We start from the raw sequence: 19,340 nt of genomic DNA, 5'->3' as shown, positions 1-19,340 counted from the left end.
ATCCCCACTTTTTATTCACTATGCAATAAAAGTAAATTCATCCATTTTGCACTGTGGGATAGGGGATGTTACAATACCAGATATCTAAGATATATGTGTGTGCATGTCATACCTGCAAGATTCTTACATTTCCGTGTATTATTTCCACTTAAATTACAACAAATAAACATTTCTTTTGGATGATGTTTGCTGTGAAATAGTGAAACTGTGAATAGCAGAAAACAAAAACAATTTCCCTTGGTTTAATTTTAGAACTTTTCTGATGTTATCATACTCACTTTGTTTAAAGTCTGAAAACTAAAACTTGTTCACCAACGACAAACTCTAATTGTCTTGACATAAAAACAAAGTTTTTTTCATGTTAAAACAATGCAATGCTTTCTTTCATGATTCATGCGGATATAAAGATAAGCACCACTGCAGAAAAAATAATGATTATTTTGTGCAATCCATGATTTTTCTTAGGTTGGTGAAGGTTTTGACTAATCGATACACTGGTAAGAATCGATTGTATAGACTTCAGCCCTGTCAGTTCATATGACACTGTGAATTACAATTGGTTTGCTTCAGAAATATAAGAGAAAATACACAGTAATACAATGTAAATATAATGAAATATCTATGACTACTTCCTATTTTGAGTTTAATGACCCTGAGCAAGTTTAATGTCCCCCTCATCAGCAACAATTCCATCAGCTATGCCTCGGAAAAAAGTTGCTGTCTCGGGGGACAATAGTCAGCCTAGTGTCCTCGCAGCCAGTAAATAGGTATATCAGATAGAAGTGCTGACTTAGCGACATCTGTAATCACTACACATCCCACCTTGTGTGGTCTGTACAAAGCAGGGATATACCTGAGTGACATCAGGGACGTGTAACCCACTGGACGGACTGACCACTATGGCTCGAGTCACCCACGATGTAATGGAGTCGGGAAGTTTTGTCCTCACTTCAAAAATAGAATCCGCTCTGTGAACAAGAGGAATGAGATTTTAAATATGTATATCATATGTGCTGGATGTATTCTATGACTTGTAAGGAGACAAATAAAAGCTCATTGACTATACTGAATAACCAGAGAGTGTTATAAGATCATTGACTATACTGAATAACCAGAGAGTGTTATAAGATCATTGACTATACTGAATAACCAGAGAGTGTTATAAGATCATTGACTATACTGAATAACCAGAGAGTGTTATAAGATCATTGACTATACTGAATAACCAGAGAGTGTTATAAGATCATTGACTATACTGAATAACCAGAGAGTGTTATAAGCAGATGTTATGCTGTAGTCGGCCAATACTTACCCACTTTGTCCATCCATCCAGATAAAGGTCTCGGGGAAGTACTTTCTGACCTGCTGATCACTGCTTGGTGCTGACCCACTAAAATCTGAAACTACATTTTCTCCAGGCATCGGTATATTTGGGTTCCTTCCCATATCATTTACTAAAAATAAAATTGACTGTTTGTATCTGCCCCTCACACCTTTTTGCAGGAGAATTTCTTTACTCTAGGAGTACTGTAGATTCCTTATTTTAGACAAGTTCTTAGTGCCATGAATCACAAGCACACTAAAAAGCCTCATCACTGGACAAACAAAGACATTGATTTCACAAAAGTTATTGAGAAGTGCTTAGATTTTTAAAGAATGTTTCTTCGACTTATCTGTCTTTTGATTACTTTGTTCTTATTAGGTCACTCGAGTAATGTAAACTGTAAAAGCATATTGCTCACATGAATAGAAACGCCTCCAAAATAACAACATACTAGGTAATCAAAGATTACAGAGCAAACTGAGGTGAGGCACCATCGTTATGAGATCTCCTTGAAAATCATTGAAAATTATATTTATTGATCTTTACTAACATATTGTATATAAATGTGTGGTTTGACACAATATTTTATAATATCCTATCTCCTGCTAAACTCTAAGAAAATCATTGGCCTATAGCAGTCACGTGGAGACCGTGTGTATCCCATACATAGTCAGTACGAAATATTCCTCTCTTTGAGCATTATGATGATCATGTTTTTTACCCAAATTAAAACTTATAAAACCTAACTCTTTATTATTATTATTCATTATTTGCCATTTAATATTACAAAGGCAGTCATCAGGATATAATCATTACATGGCTTGTAGTTAACCTTGTATGGTTTATACGTGGTCAGGTAATTCCTTATGAATGGGGTTATAGTAATTAGAATGCTGTAGCTATTCACACAGCTTACAAACATAACGTGTGGAAAGTAAAATAGTTAAATGACACTCACCGACTTCCTGTTGCATATGAAAGTCGATGTTCTCTCCTTCCACAATGGCATCTGTCATCCACAGTACCCCGACACTCTACAACCAAAATATGGTCGACAAAATACACACCTCTGAACTGCTCTATTGAAATACTCCTGTACAACTAAAGTACAGGAAAAAAATGAAGAAAAAATTGTTTCTGATTATTTTGTCAAATTAAATAAATTCAAAACAATTGCATTAATTACACCCTTTAACCTAAGCATCGCTCAATTGTAAACAAGAAGAATTTTTTTCTAGTTCCAAGGGGCATAACTCTATTGAAAATTGCATGATCGTATCCAAAATCAAACTTGACCTAGATATTATTATGATAAATTTGTATACCAAATTTCAATACGTGCAATCTCTGCAAAGAAAATCAACGGCAACTATTGGTGGACCATCCGACTGACAGACAGATGGATAAACAGACAGAAGGTCAGCAGCAAAGCAACATGCCCTCCTTTCTGCGAAGGGGGACATAATGATAAATCCTTCCCTCTACAGCAAAAACAGAACAGATAATCATGTTGAAAATGATCTGTTGTATAATCCTTGCCTAGAATAGATGGTTTGTATAGTGTATTCCTTACCTAGAGATGATGGTTGTGGTGTATTCCTTACCTAGAATAGATGGTTTGTAGTGTATTCCTTACCTAGAGTTGATGGTTCGTAGTGTATTCCTTACCTAGAGTCAATGGTTCGTAGTGTATTCCTTACCTAGAGTAGATGGTTTGTAGTGTATTCCTTACATAGAGTAGATGGTTTTTTAGTGCATTCCTTACCTAGAGTCAATGGTTTGTGGTGTATTCCTTACCTAGAGTTGATGGTCTCTAGTGTATTCCTTACCTTGAGTAGATAGTTTGCAGTGTATTCATTACCTAGAGTCGATGGTTTGTAGAGGATTCCTTACCTAGAGTAGATGGTTTGTAGTGTATTCATTACCTAGAGTTGATGGTTTGTTGTTTATTCCTTACCTAGAATCGATGGTTTGTAGTGTATTCCTTACCTAGAGTAGATGGTTTGTAGTGTATTCCTTACCTAGAGTAGATGGTTTGTTGTTTATTCCTTACCTAGAGTAGATGGTTTGTAGTGTATTCCTTACCTAGAGTCAATGGTTTGTGGTGTATTCCTTACCTAGAGTAGATGGTTTGTGGTGTATTTCTTACCTAGAGTCAATGGTTTGTAGTGTATTCCTTACCTAGAGTAGATGGTTTGTAGTGTATTCCTTACCTAGAGTCAATGGTTTGTAGTGTATTCCTTACCTAGAGTCAATGGTTTGTAGTGTTATCCCTACCTAGAGTCAATGGTTTGTGGTGTATTCCTTACCTAGAGTAGATGGTTTGTTGTGTATTCCTTACCTAGAGTAGATGGTTTGTTGTGTATTCTTTACCTAGAGTCAATGGTTTGTAGTGTATTCCTTACCTAGAGTAGATAGTTTACCTAGAGTTGATGGTTTGTTGTTTATTCCTTACCTAGAGTATATGGTTTGTTGTGTATTCCTTACCTAGAGTCAATGGTTTGTAGTGTATTCCTTACCTTGAGTAGATAGTTTGCCGTGTATTCATTACCTAGAGTCGATGGTTTGTAGAGGATTCCTTACCTAGAGTAGATGGTTTGTAGTGTATTCATTACCTAGAGTAGATGGTTGGTAGTGTATTCATTACCTAGAGTTGATGGTTTGTGGTGTATTCCTTACCTAGAGTAGATGGTTTGTTGTTTATTCCTTACCTAGAGTAGATGGTTTGTAGTGTATTCCTTACCTAGAGTCAATGGTTTGTGGTGTATTCCTTACCTAGAGTAGATGGTTTGTGGTGTATTTCTTACCTAGAGTTGATGGTTTGTTGTTTATTCCTTACCTATATTCGATGGTTTGTAGTGTATTCCTTACCTAGAGTCAATGGTTTGTAGTGTATTCCTTACCTAGAGTCAATGGTTTGTAGTGTTATCCCTACCTAGAGTCAATGGTTTGTGGTGTATTCCTTACCTAGAGTAGATGGTTTGTTGTGTATTCCTTACCTAGAGTTGATGGTTTGTTGTGTATTCTTTACCTAGAGTCAATGGTTTGTAGTGTATTCCTTACCTAGAGTAGATAGTTTACCTAGAGTTGATGGTTTGTTGTTTATTCCTTACCTAGAGTATATGGTTTGTTGTGTATTCCTTACCTAGAGTCAATGGTTTGTAGTGTATTCCTTACCTTGAGTAGATAGTTTGCCGTGTATTCATTACCTAGAGTCGATGGTTTGTAGAGGATTCCTTACCTAGAGTAGATGGTTTGTAGTGTATTCATTACCTAGAGTAGATGGTTGGTAGTGTATTCATTACCTAGAGTTGATGGTTTGTGGTGTATTCCTTACCTAGAGTAGATGGTTTGTAGTGTATTCCTCACCTAGAGTCAATGATTTGTAGTGTTATCCCTACCTAGAGTAGATGGTTTGTAGTGTATTCCTTACCTACAGTATATGGTTTGTGGTGTATTCCTTACCTAGAGTAGATGGTTTGTTGTGTATTCCTTACCTAGAGTAGATGGTTTGTAGTGTATTCCTTACCTAGAGTTGATGGTTTGTTGTGTATTCCTTACCTACAGTAGATGGTTTGAAGTGTATTCCTTACCTAGAGTCAATGGTTTGTGGTGTATTCCTTACCTAGAGTCAATGGTTTGTTGTGTATTCCTTACCTAGAGTAGATGGTTTGTTGTGTATTCCTTACCTAGAGTCAATGATCTGTAGTGTATTCCTTACCTAGAGTAGATGGTTTGTAGTTTATTCCTTACCTAGAGTAGATGGTTTGTAGTGTATTCCTTACCTAGAGTCAATGGTTTGTAGTGTATTCCTTACCTAGAGTAGATGGTTTGTAGTGTATTCCTTACCTATAGTTGATGAATGGTGGTGTATTCCTTACCTAGAGTAGATGGTTTGTAGTGTATTCCTTACCAAGAGTCAATGGTTTGTGGTGTATTCCTTACCTAGAGTAGATGGTTTGTAGTGTTATCCCTACCTAGAGTAGATGGTTTTTAAGTGTATTCCTTACCTAGAGTCAATGGTTTGTGGTGTATTCCTTACCTAGAGTTGATGGTTTGTTGTTAATTCCTTACCTAGAGTAGATGGTTTGTTGTGTATTCTTTACCTAGAGTCAATGATCTGTAGTGTATTCCTTACCTAGAGTAGATGGTTTGTAGTGTATTCCTTACCTAGAGTTGATGGTTTGTTGTTTATTCCTTACCTAGAGTCAATGGTTTGTAGTGTATTCCTTACCTAGAGTCAATGGTTTGTAGTGTATTCCTTACCTAGAGTAGATGGTTTGTAGTGTATTCCTTACCTTGAGTAGATAGTTTGCAGTGTATTCATTACCTAGAGTCGATGGTTTGTAGAGGATTCCTTACCTAGAGTAGATGGTTTGTAGTGTATTCCTTACCTAGAGTAGATGGTTTGTAGTGTATTCATTACCTAGAGTTGATGGTTTGTTGTTAATTCCTTACCTAGAGTAGATGGTTTGTTGTGTATTCTTTACCTAGAGTCAATGATCTGTAGTGTATTCCTTACCTAGAGTAGATGGTTTGTAGTGTATTCCTTACCTAGAGTTGATGGTTTGTTGTTTATTCCTTACCTAGAGTCAATGGTTTGTAGTGTATTCTTTACCTACAGTCAATGGTTTGTAGTGTATTCCTTACCTAGAGTAGATGGTTTGTAGTGTTATCCCTACCTAGAGTAGATGGTTTTTTAGTGTATTCCTTACCTAGAGTCAATGGTTTGTGGTGTATTCCTTACCTAGAGTAGATGGTTTGTAGTGTATTCCTTACCTAGAGTTGATGGTTTGTTGTTTATTCCTTACCTAGAGTCAATGGTTTGTAGTGTATTCCTTACCTAGAGTTGATGGTTTGTTGTTTATTCCTTACCTAGAGTCAATGGTTTGTAGTGTATTCCTTACCTAGAGTCAATGGTTTGTAGTGTATTCCTTACCTAGAGTAGATGGTTTGTAGTGTATTCCTTACCTTGAGTAGATAGTTTGCAGTGTATTCATTACCTAGAGTCGATGGTTTGTAGAGGATTCCTTACCTAGAGTAGATGGTTTGTAGTGTATTCCTTACCTAGAGTAGATGGTTTGTAGTGTATTCCTTACCTAGAGTTGATGGTTTGTTGTTAATTCCTTACCTAGAGTAGATGGTTTGTTGTGTATTCTTTACCTAGAGTCAATGATCTGTAGTGTATTCCTTACCTAGAGTAGATGGTTTGTAGTGTATTCCTTACCTAGAGTTGATGGTTTGTTGTTTATTCCTTACCTAGAGTTGATGGTTTGTAGTGTATTCCTTACCTAGAGTCAATGGTTTGTAGTGTATTCCTTACCTAGAGTAGATGGTTTGTAGTGTTATCCCTACCTAGAGTAGATGGTTTTTTAGTGTATTCCTTACCTAGAGTCAATGGTTTGTGGTGTATTCCTTACCTAGAGTTGATGGTTTGTTGTTAATTCCTTACCTAGAGTAGATGGTTTGTTGTGTATTCTTTACCTAGAGTCAATGATCTGTAGTGTATTCCTTACCTAGAGTAGATGGTTTGTAGTGTATTCCTTACCTACAGTATATGGTTTGTAGTGTATTCCTTACCTAGAGTAGATGGTTTGTAGTGTATTCCTTACCTAGAGTAGATTGTTTATAGTGTTATCCTTACCTAGAGTAGATGGTTTGTTGTGTATTCCTTACCTACAGTAGATGGTTTGTAGTGCATTCCTTACCTAGAGTCGATGGTTTGTAGAGGATTCCTTACCTAGAGTAGATGGTTTGTAGTGTATTCCTTACCTAGAGTAGATTGTTTATAGTGTTATCCTTACCTAGAGTAGATGGTTTGTTGTGTATTCCTTACCTACAGTAGATGGTTTGTAGTGCATTCCTTACCTAGAGTCGATGGTTTGTAGAGGATTCCTTACCTAGAGTAGATGGTTTGTAGTGTATTCCTTACCTAGAGTAGATGGTTTGTATTGTATTCATTACCTAGAGTTGATGGTTTGTTGTGTATTCCTTACCTAGAGTAGATGGTTTGTAGTGTATTCCTTACCTAGAGTCAATGGTTTGTAGTGTATTCCTTACCTAGAGTTGATGGTTTGTAGTGTATTCCTTACCTTGAGTAGATAGTTTGCAGTGTATTCCTCACCTAGAGTCAGTGGTTTGTGGTGTATTCCTTACCTAGAGTTGATTGTTTGTTGTGTATTCCTTACCTAGAGTAGATGGTTTGTAGTGCATTCCTTACCTAGAGTCAATGGTTTGTAGTGTATTCCTTACCTAGTTTAGATGGTTTGTAGTGTATTCCTTACCTTGAGTAGATGGTTTGCAGTGTATTCATTACCTAGAGTCGATGGTTTGTAGAGGATTCCTTACCGAGAGTAGATGGTTTGTAGCGTATTCCTTACCTAGAGTAGATGGTTTGTAGTGTATTCATTACCTAGAGTTGATGGTTTGTTGTGTATTCCTTACCTAGAGTTGATGGTTTGTAGTTTATTCCTTACCTAGAGTAGATGGTTTGTAGTGTATTCCTTACATAGAGTAGATGGTTTGTAGTGTATTCCTTACCTAGAGTAGATGGTTTGTAGTGTATTCCTTACCTAGAGTCAATGGTTTGTGGTGTATTCCTTACCTAGAGTCAATGTTTTGTAGTGCATTCCTTACCTAGAGTCAATGGTTTGTGGTGTATTCCTTACCTAGAGTCAATGGTTTGAAGTGTATTCCTTACCTAGAGTAGATGGTTTGTAGTGTATTCCTTACCTATAGTTGATGAATGGTGGTGTATTCCTTACCTAGAGTAGATGGTTTGTAGTGTATTCCTTACCAAGAGTCAATGGTTTGTGGTGTATTCCTTACCTAGAGTAGATGGTTTGTAGTGTTATCCCTACCTAGAGTAGATGGTTTTTTAGTGTATTCCTTACCTAGAGTCAATGGTTTGTGGTGTATTCCTTACCTAGAGTTGATGGTTTGTTGTTAATTCCTTACCTAGAGTAGATGGTTTGTTGTGTATTCTTTACCTAGAGTCAATGATCTGTAGTGTATTCCTTACCTAGAGTAGATGGTTTGTAGTGTATTCCTTACCTAGAGTTGATGGTTTGTTGTTTATTCCTTACCTAGAGTCAATGGTTTGTAGTGTATTCCTTACCTAGAGTCAATGGTTTGTAGTGTATTCCTTACCTAGAGTAGATGGTTTGTAGTGTATTCCTTACCTTGAGTAGATAGTTTGCAGTGTATTCATTACCTAGAGTCGATGGTTTGTAGAGGATTCCTTACCTAGAGTCGATGGTTTGTAGTGTATTCCTTACCTAGAGTAGATGGTTTGTAGTGTATTCATTACCTAGAGTTGATGGTTTGTAGTGTATTCCTTACCTAGAGTAGATGGTTTGTAGTGTATTCCTTACCTAGAGTCAATGGTTTGTAGTGTATTCCTTACCTAGAGTAGATGGTTTGTAGTGTATTCCTTACCTTGAGTAGATAGTTTGCAGTGTATTCCTTACCTAGAGTCAATGGTTTGTGGTGTATTCCTTACCTAGAGTCAATGGTTTGTAGTGTATTCCTTACCTAGAGTAGATGGTTTGTAGTGTATTCCTTACCTTGAGTAGATGGTTTGCAGTGTATTCATTACCTAGAGTCGATGGTTTGTAGAGGATTCCTTACCTAGAGTCGATGGTTTGTAGTGTATTCCTTACCTAGAGTAGATGGTTTGTAGTGTATTCATTACCTAGAGTTGATGGTTTGTTGTGTATTCCTTACCTAGAGTTGATGGTTTGTAGTGTATTCCTTACCTAGAGTCAATGGTTTGTGGTGTATTCCTTACCTAGAGTCAATGGTTTGTTGTGTATATCTTACCAAGAGTAGATGGTTTGTTGTGTATTCCTTACCTAGAGTCAATGATCTGTAGTGTATTCCTTACCTAGAGTAGATGGTTTGTTGTGTATTCCTTACCTAGAGTTGATGGTTTGTAGTTTATTTCTTACCTAGAGTCAATGATCTGTAGTGTATTCCTTACCTAGAGTCAATGGTTTGTAGTGTATTCCTTACCTAGAGTTGATGGTTTGTTGTTTATTCCTTACCTAGAATCGATGGTTTGTAGTGTATTCCTTACCTAGAGTAGATGGTTTGTTGTTTATTCCTTACCTAGAGTAGATGGTTTGTAGTGTATTCCTTACCTAGAGTAGATGGTTTGTTGTGTATTCTTTACCTAGAGTCAATGGTTTGTGGTGTATTCCTTACCTAGAGTTGATGGTTTGTTGTTTATTCCTTACCTAGAGTAGATGGTTTGTAGTGTTATCCCTACCTAGAGTAGATGGTTTCTTGTGTATTCTTTACCTAGAGTCAATGGTTTGTAGTGTATTCCTTACCTAGAGTAGATGGTTTGTAGTGTATTCCTTACCTAGAGTAGATGGTTTATAGTGTTATCCTTACCTAGAGTAGATGGTTTGTTGTGTATTCTTTACCTAGAGTCAATGGTTTGTAGTGTATTCCTTACCTAGAGTTGATGGTTTGTTGTTTATTCCTTACATAGAGTAGATGGTTTGTTGTGTATTCTTTACCTAGAGTCAATGATCTGTAGTGTATTCCTTACCTAGAGTAGATGGTTTGTAGTGTATTCCTTACCTAGAGTTGATAGTTTGTTGTTTATTCCTTACCTAGAGTCAATGGTTTGTTGTGTATTCTTTACGTAGAGTCAATGGTTTGTAGTGTATTCCTTACCTAGAGTTGATGGTTTGTTGTTTATTCCTTACCTAGAGTTGATGGTTTGTTGTGTATTCCTTACCTAGAGTTGATGGTTTGTTGTTTATTCCTTACCTAGAGTCAATGGTTTGTGGTGTATTCCCTACCTAGAGTAGATGGTTTGTTGTGTATTCCTTACCTAGAGTCAATGGTTTGTAGTGTATTCCTTACCTAGAGTATATGGTTTGTAGTGTATTCCTTACCTAGAGTCAATGGTTTGTTGTGTATTCTTTACCTAGAGTAGATGGTTTGTTGTTTATTCCTTACCTAGAGTAGATGGTTTGTTGTGTATTCCTTACCTAGAGTCAATGGTTTGTAGTGTATTCCTTACCTAGAGTATATGGTTTGTAGTGTATTCCTTACCTAGAGTCAATGGTTTGTTGTGTATTCTTTACCTAGAGTAGATGGTTTGTTGTGTATTCTTTACCTAGAGTAGATGGTTTGTAGTGTATTCCTTACCTATACTAAATAGTTTGTAGTGTATTCCTTACCTAGAGTCGATGGTTTGTAGTGTATTCCTTACCTAGAGTTGATGGTTTGTAGTGTATTTCTTACCTAGAGTTGATGGTTTGTTGTGTATTCCTTACCTAGAGTCGATGGTCTGTAGTGTATTCCTTACCTACAGTAGATAGTTTTAGTGTATTCCTTACCTGGAGTAGATCTTTTGTTGTGTATACCTTACCTTAAGTAGATGGTTTTTAGTGTACATGTATTACTTAGCTGGGGTAGATCTTTTGTTGTGTATTCTGTACTGAATAAAATGGTTTGTTGAGCATCACTTACCTGGAATAAATAGTTTGTTGTTAATTCCTTACATGGAGTACAGGTTTTGTTGTTTATTCCTTACCTGAAGTAGAGGTTTTGTTGTTTATTCCTTACCTAGAGTAGATGGTTTGTAGTGTATTCCTTACCTAGAGTCAATGGTTTGTAGTGTATTCCTTACCTAGAGTAGATGGTTTGTAGTGTATTTCTTACCTAGAGTTGATGGTTTGTTGTGTATTCCTTAATTAGAGTAGATGGTCTGTAGTGTATACCTTACCTACAGTAGATAGTTTTAGTGTATTCCTTACCTGGAGTAGATCTTTTGTTGTGTATACCTTACCTTAACTTGATGGTTTTTAGTGTACATGTATTACTTAGCTGGGGTAGATCTTTTGTTGTGTATTCCTTACTGAATAAAATGGTTTGTTGAGCATCACTTACCTGGAATAAATATTTTGTTGTTAATTCCTTACATGGAGTACAGGTTTTGTTGTTTATTCCTTACCTGGAGTAGTGGTTTTGTTGTTTATTCCTTACCTGGAGTAGAGGTTCTGTTGTTTATTCCTTACCTGCGGTAGAGGTTTTGTTTTTTATTCCTTATCTGCAGTAAAGGTTTTGTTGTTTATTCTTTACCTGCGGTAGAGGTTTTGTTGTTTATTCCTTATCTGCGGTAGAGGTTTTGTTGTTTATTCCTTATCTGCAGTAGAGGTTTTGTTGTTTATTCCTTACCTGGAGTAGAGGTTTTGTTGTTTATTCCTTACCTGGAGTAAAGGTTTTGTTGTTTATTCCTTACCTGGAGTAGAGGTTTTGTTGTTTATTCCTTACCTGGAGTAGAGGTTTTGTTGTTTATTCCTTACCTGGAGTAGAGGTTTTGCTGTTTATTCCTTATCTGCGGTAGAGGTTTTGTTGTTTATTCCTTACCTGCAGTAGAGGTTTTGTTGTTTATTCCTTACCTGGAGTAGAGGTTTTATTGTTTATTCCTTACCTGAAACTTGAGTTATTGTTCATTTCACAAGTTATCTTTCCATTAGAGCAGGTACATTTATAGTGCTATGTAACCAGTGTAAACAAATGGATGATAGAGACATTTTTTGTTTTGGCAATGAACAAGACAGTTGTGCAATTAAAGGATGCTGTAATACTAAGAAAAACAATAGGGCAATTTGACAAGTGTGTTTTGTACTATCTACCAATAACTTATGCTGTTGCAGACAGTGAAGTGCATGGTTTCAGAAGAGCACCACTGATATATGAACACTGTATTATCTAAAGAAGTGTACAGGCAAAGCAAAAGATGCTTCATAGATGATTTTGTCTGTCCACCTCTGTTAAGGTATTATCTCATTCTATCAGTACGTCGAAGTACAAAGACAATGATGGGCATTATACCTACGTACGTCAGTGCCTGCCCTAATTATTGACTGAATATAGTATACTTCTTGATGTCTCTCATTTAGATTAATATTCACTAATTTCAATTTTCATTATCTTGGGATTTTATATGAATATATTGATATCAATTTGATTCTTGCCCATTTCTTTTTTTACCTGGAGTAGTTTATGGGCAGTGTTTTTTTTACCTGGAGTAAATGGTTTGTATTGTATTTACTCAACTTCAGTAGATGTTTTCTTGTTTATTCCTTATCTGGTGAAGTTGGTTTTCAGTGTATTCCTCACCTGGAGTATATTAATTATTTGCTTTGTATTCCATACCCGGTGTACTGTAGATGGCTTGTTGTTATTCCTTACCTGGAGCAGATGGTTTGTAGTGTATACTTTACCTGCAGTAGTTTAACTGCTGTTTCTTACCTGTAGTAGATGGTTTGTAGTTTATACCTTACCTGGGTTTGTTGTTTATTTCTGATGGTTGATATTGCATTATTTACCTGGAGTAAATGGAATGTAGTGTATATTCTTGGCCAGAAAAAACTACTCCTCTTCCTTCTGTCCACTGCCATTTGATTGAAAGCATCAGTAGGTCGTTCAACGGCACCTCCCATTGAGTACATTCCTAGACCACTTATAACCTGCCAAAAGGAAGGCATTAAACTTGGATAAGCCCATTTTCTAACTTAATCTCACTGACCTTTGCAAATAAGATACCTAGTGAAAATGAAACTTAGATCAAAAGTGAGCTCATCTGTGTTTCATCAGTCTGGACGGCTCTATTTCTGGAGACTCACCTCGGTCTCTGTAATATCATTGGGAGCCCCCAGCAGTTCCGACCCTTTGTCTATGGCCACCAGAGCCACATAAGAGTTTGACTGGGGGGTGGTCACCCGCAGTGTTACATTGGAAGCCACCCTGGCTCGAGTCACTCCGTATGACATGCTTGTCTAAAATGTAAAGCTTAAAATAAAGATCTCCCTTTATTCCTATATCACTACCATACTTAGAATTACTATTTCATCTAAAACATCATATACATAACCATCTCTAAGCTCAAACAGTCAAATCTATTTATCTCAAACTCTATGTGAGTTTTTTTTTTTTAGATATCCAATGATTTGAGATATTGAAGAAGAAATACATAAAAAACAAGTTACTTGGCATTCTAAATCCTTTTGACATATCAATGGATTTCAAAGAAATCAGCATTTGAGATAAGGAAGTGCAACTGAATACATGTATTTATAGTCAGTACTTTTTACCTTAAAAAAATCATTTAATAAAGTGTTTTAAACTTATAGACATTCAAAAGACTTAAAACATCAGTGTTCACATATATGTGTAACACATGTAATAAACATTTCTTTCTGAAAAATATATTTTAAATGTATTAAGTGTTACACACTCATATATTTTTTTTGCGTGTAGAAGTTTGCTACATCCAAGACTTGGCTAGTATCCATGTCCATATTAGACAATTCTTTCTGTAGCTTTTATATAATTTAGAGCTTATGGTAAAAAAGTTTGGATAATGGAGTACCTGGGCGTTGAGATTCAAGCTAACTTGGATTTTCTGCATTGCTGTTATGAGATATCCACTGGAGACTCCGTAAACAATAACTGACGCAGACGGAGACATTTTCCTGTTGGTCCTGATGACCAGCATGGCCGACGTATTCTGACCGAAGTTCACCAACCCATTAACCAGTGACTCCCCTTTACTGTATACCTACAAACAGGCAGCAAAATCAGAGAACAGTTCAACCAACAACTATTGAAAGTGTCTTCTCTTAAGTCTACACAATACAGTAAACCACGCTTATAGTGAACATGCTTATAACAAATTGATGCTGATAGTGAAGTGATTTTCATTCCCCCTGGTTTTTAAACATATTGTAAAGCTAATGGATATAACAAATTAAGTTTATAATAAAGCAAAATTGCCCTTCCTTGGCATATTTTACTCTATCATCAAAACACCGATTTGTAAGGGAAAAATGTATTAATTATGCTCTGTTATACACGTTAAATAAAAATTAGCAATTCTTGTACTGTTTTCAAAACATGGAATATGCATTTATATGCACATTACTATGGAAACAAAACTTTTAGGATGAAATTTTGTACATTATTGTTAATTATGATCTGAAGTGGTTATGTGAGGATTCATTTTGTACTTTCCCTAGGCCTAGGATAATCTTGTTTCAGTAACACCTAGCCTGAGTTACCTGCCTGCTACCTGTTGTTGACCCTTACCTGGTAGAAGACTGGGAAGTTTGCTTTCTGTGCCGATTTGAGAACCTGGAATTGGACATCTTCTCCGACATTGAACTGAAAGAGAGTTAGGATTCACATCTCAATTACGTTAAAAGAGAGCTTTCATAAACATTAAAGTCATCAATCCTATGAGCTCATCTTAATTTAATTTACATCAAGAACAATGACCTGCACAAATGAAAAAATGAAAAAAAACTGCTCATTCCAGATAAAAAGAAAGCTGGGAATTAGAGTGGTATGTGATACCACTGTAGATCTATCCTCAGCTATCAGGGCATTATCTCTTGCAGTCAGTTCCAAGTTCAGCTCACACTGATCAAAGGAATGGTAAAGATTAGATTAATTTTATTTCTTTTGTATTTTCCTTCCAGTCTGTTGTCCATTAGGACAGGACATTGTTAGTACTTTGTAAACAACAAAACCACAGCCATTAATTGGGTGCCAATACCATATGGTCTGTCCTAATGTATGATGAATCTATCAAACTGGATTTGCAAAAAATTAAAGGTTTTAGAACAATCACTGATCCCATTTGAACTTGCAAGTATGGTGTTTTTAACTTTTGGAAATTATGACAAATGAGCAGTTATATTTTTTATAATACTCTCTCTCTCTCTCCTCTCCCTCTCCGAGAGAAACGTCAGTTTTCTTCCAATTAAGAAACATGAATATCAAAGTTAAATGATAATTTTGAACATTAACAAGCTCAAACTTCAATACCTTCTGAGTGACGTGATATAATGATATTCATTGGGGCTTAATTTTCTAGGATGTCATAGGTACTCCTAATACCCACAAAGTAATTACACATTTACACACAGTCTTCATCCATTAAACATAGCGTCAAATCTGCAAAATTAACACCCCAATAAATCTTGTAAAGATTGATAATCCATAATATCTGGCCCGGGGCCATAAAACTCAGATGAGCTCACTTTTGATCTCAGTCTCACTTTTCGGCTATATACTATGAATTCCTTTTGAAAAGGTGAGACTCAGAGGAAAAAAAGAGCCTGTTTAAATTTTATGGCCCTGGGGCCTTAAGGGACCATACAATTTGACTGCTTTCACAGATTTTATTTTATAAGGAATATTTGTGCTACCATGTCAGATATCTTTGTATCATTACAATATAAAAGAAACATTAGATTAGTAGAAATGGACAGTATAATAAATATGATGGCTATTTCATGGGGTATATGATGAAGTAGTTGTCGAAATGATTCAAATGACACAGCAACAGGTTCCTTATGGTTTAACTCATGCAACATTCATCTGGTCTTTTGACAAAAGCAATAATAAACCCTATCAATTTTGTTTGTCCCTTTCAAATAGCTGAGCTCTGTACTTTACAGCTACTAATTGAAAGGGACAATGAGGACAACGTAAACCTGCATCAATCAAAACCCAACTCAGAGAGGACTGAAGGTTTGCTTTGACCATTAGCATTTGGCAAAATTGAAAAACTCACGCAATTGCATTCAATTTGCATAAAAAATCATGAAAGAATTGTTCTCCATTTATAACATCATCAAACTTATTGTCATGTCAGTCAGTGCATGATAATTTACTTTAATAAATCACAGAGAATAAAAAATTAACACATGGTGACACTTCACAAAATCTCTTTTGGGTACTAGAAATCTCCAGCTTAATTGTTCAATCAATTTATAGAAATGATGTGCTATAAATTCCTTATTAAACGCAAGGAATGAATATCCGCGTAAAATCGCGAGTAGCACATCTCTTGGATTTTAAAATCTCGCTTTAATTTTTGGACAGATATACGTAAACTGTTCCGAAAAACAAAGAAAAAATAGTGTTTACGATTTTATAGTCTCGCGATTAGATGTTAAACGATAGAATCATGAAATTAAGTACTCACGTAAAATAAGTAATCTACCGTAATTAATAATGTAATAAACTGTATAGGTACTTTGAGACAGACGTTAAATGAGGACACTTTTTATAAGATCAGTAAAAAGGCTTAATGTGTCAAGTGCATTTTCTAATGGTCTGCAAATTTCAAAGTTCAGAATTTTGAGACTGACAAGAATAAATTACTAAACACTAATCTAAGTCAAACATTATACAACTCTGTATAAACAATTACAATGAGTTAATAATTGAAAATGTTAACTCAAACAAAAAAAATATATATTGACCAGGCAATGTCTTTTAAATATTGACCACCTAGGAATGATATTAAAAAATATGTAAATCCCACATTTCAAAATCAATCATGATTCATAGATACAGTGACAGTGACAAAAATAAACCTTTGCAGCTCAAAAACCAATCAAAACTAGCTAGGTGACGTCAGAATTAATAAATTAACGAGGCCGAGTACAGAACGAGTACGCACGCTTTCGCACAGCGTTTCATTTTATTGTGACGTCATCTTTTTGCTTGGTTGACGCCATGGCGTGATAGTTTCAACTGCAGATATTCAGCGAAATTTGTTGAAAATGGCTCGTTTAATGCGTAAAATTATTGTTATATTGTGGAATAAACATAAATGTCTCGAAGTATAAGCTATATTTGGGCTCGGGTCGGAAACGTGAAGAGGGTTTAGCAGGCCTAACCCTCTGTCACGTTTTCTTAACCCGCCTAAATATAGCTAAATTCATATATTTCAAGACAGTAACCATGTATTTTATATTAATGACCCTTAATATGTGATGTTATATATTTTTTTATTACTTAAATATGTCTGAATGCTTTAATAATTCTGTAAAGAGCACCTTTTCCGCCTTTGTCAAATAAAAAATAGCCATTATCTGACAAATCTGGGAAATTGGGCATACAAAAATCAACTTTGATAAGACCCCTGGAACAAACCAGGAGGTAAAAGGTTTTTTTTATTTGACCATTTGATGCCTTTTAGCAATAACTTTAATATGTAGAACAGAAAAAGAAATCCCTAGGGCAGAAGTTTAAAAAAATGTGCAAAATTGATACATTTCAAGCGAAATCCCATAGGGTCCTATGTTAAAGATTAACAAACTTTGAGATGACCCCCTAAACAAACGGTGTGGTAAATGTCTTATTTTTAAATCTTAAAATAATAATTATATCAGTAGAAATTCAGGTAAAAAATTTCATTAAAAAATCTAGGGCAGAACAAATTAGACCCGGCCTCGTTGAGGCAATCAGTAAAGACAACATATCCAGTAAACAATGGAGATACAATGCAGTAGTCTGTTCACCACAGAATATGAGATACAGTACAGATAGAAGGATTTGTAAGTCACTGAGAATTAAAGAACAGGTAGCCTATCTGTAGTGTAATTCCCATGAGCGGTGGAATATAATCAGAGACTGTTACGGATAAAAAGGATATTTAGGAATAAATGAACTGACTGCAAAATTTAAGTAGTGAATTCTATACTTAGCTGAGAGAACTCCAGATCAAAATTAATTAATCATTATTTTAAAATCCTTTCTTTGTTTTTGCTTTTTTATAATGCACAAAACAATTATTGTGTATATTTTTGGGCAAAAAATGATCATGTTAGCTCCCTAGAGAATAATATAATATCCCCCGCCATGCAATGTGAGGCATTATTCAGCATGCAACTTATCGGTAAATGTTGCACTAAACCTCAGTAAACATTTGTATCATATAGTCTTTAATTGAAATGATTAATCACTGGCTAGGAATAATATTGAGGGAATATTCCTGCAGTTTCAATAAATCGCTTCTGATTTATCGATGGTAATGTATTAAATGAAATACAAGGTGACATCATAATACTTAATAAGTCAAAGTAAACAACAGGTACACAGAATAGCAGTTTGCTTGCATTCATCTAAAAACAATTATTTGTAGAGGCTATTTTTTTTTCTAACCAGCATTAGAGGTCATAAAAGTTACTTTAATTTGTTCAAATTGAGATAACAAAATTTCCCTCACAAGAAAAATTGCTGCCAACAACCTATGTATGTAACTCTACTTAAATGAAAGGTGATGATTAATGATATAACTGCTGAACAGATTCATATCATCTTGGAGGATGCAATGTTGCAATTTATTCATAAAAACACAATAATTAAATAAGACAGTGTGAAATGCTAAACTGTGATGCAGGAAATCAATTTGACCCCAATATAGCAGATATAATTATAAAATAACATCAAATTTCTGCTGGGGAGGAAAATTTGGGCTTGATCAGGCATACTCTAAAACCTGGCATCACTTTTGGCCTAAAATTTGGTCTGGCCTAAAATAATTTTCAATGTTTTTAACTCAAACTGCTCCCAAGGTCGGACAATATCTATATGAAATTGTTGTTGACAAAAAAATGGTAGAGACCAATTTGTTTATTTCTAGCCAACATTAAAGGTCACAAACTGATTTGCTTTGCTCAAATTCTGATATCCAATTAATATTTGTTTTTCCCATATGATTATCTTATAAACATTAAAAAATTAATAAAAATTCAATGAAAACTCTTCGAAAATGTGAATGAGAAAAATTTTTGGCCAAATTTTTTTTAAATGGGCCAAATTTGGGGCCAAGCCAGGTTTTACATTGGTGGTGTAATTCCCCTGAGTGCCAGAATATCACCATAGACCATCCTATGATGAGACTGCTCATGAATTCTACACATTCAGAGCCAAGAAAATTACAGCTCTAAATTTGTTTTTAAACCCTTTCTTGTTTTTTTGTTTTGGGTTTTCATTTAAAAAAACAAATGTCGACTTGATCTCAGTTTAATATATTGTTCAGAATAAAAAAGCATGCCATGGTCTTTAAGATTTTTGCTTTTTAATTAATTTAAATTAAAACTTATCTGTTGCATGTAATACTTTTTATTTTTTTTTAGTGTCATGTGAAACGAGATTCATCAATACTATTACCCTGGTGATTATCAGTAAC

At 35.3% G+C, this 19,340-nt stretch overlaps 1 protein-coding gene across 3 annotated transcripts in view; it reads right to left on the bottom strand.

The window, feature by feature from the left end:
- Nucleotides 1–19,340, bottom strand: part of LOC128186530 (alpha-2-macroglobulin-P-like) — a 147,427-nt gene that overhangs the window by 14,333 nt on the left and 113,754 nt on the right. For all 3 annotated transcript variants that reach the window (XM_052856326.1, XM_052856329.1, XM_052856327.1), the window contains exons 16-22: nucleotides 14,438–14,512; nucleotides 13,722–13,910; nucleotides 12,976–13,128; nucleotides 12,679–12,819; nucleotides 2,283–2,358; nucleotides 1,313–1,454; nucleotides 854–968 (exon numbers count right to left, since the gene is read on the bottom strand). In XM_052856326.1, coding sequence (XP_052712286.1) covers nucleotides 854–968; nucleotides 1,313–1,454; nucleotides 2,283–2,358; nucleotides 12,679–12,819; nucleotides 12,976–13,128; nucleotides 13,722–13,910; nucleotides 14,438–14,512 — 891 coding nt within the window. The remainder of the gene's footprint in view (nucleotides 1–853; nucleotides 969–1,312; nucleotides 1,455–2,282; nucleotides 2,359–12,678; nucleotides 12,820–12,975; nucleotides 13,129–13,721; nucleotides 13,911–14,437; nucleotides 14,513–19,340) is intronic.

The sequence above is a fragment of the Crassostrea angulata genome, chromosome 6, assembly GCF_025612915.1.
Source record: "Crassostrea angulata isolate pt1a10 chromosome 6, ASM2561291v2, whole genome shotgun sequence".
NCBI lineage: Eukaryota > Metazoa > Mollusca > Bivalvia > Ostreida > Ostreidae > Magallana > Magallana angulata.
Note: the sequence above shows the minus strand (reverse complement) of the source record. Positions and strands in the feature narration are given on the sequence as shown.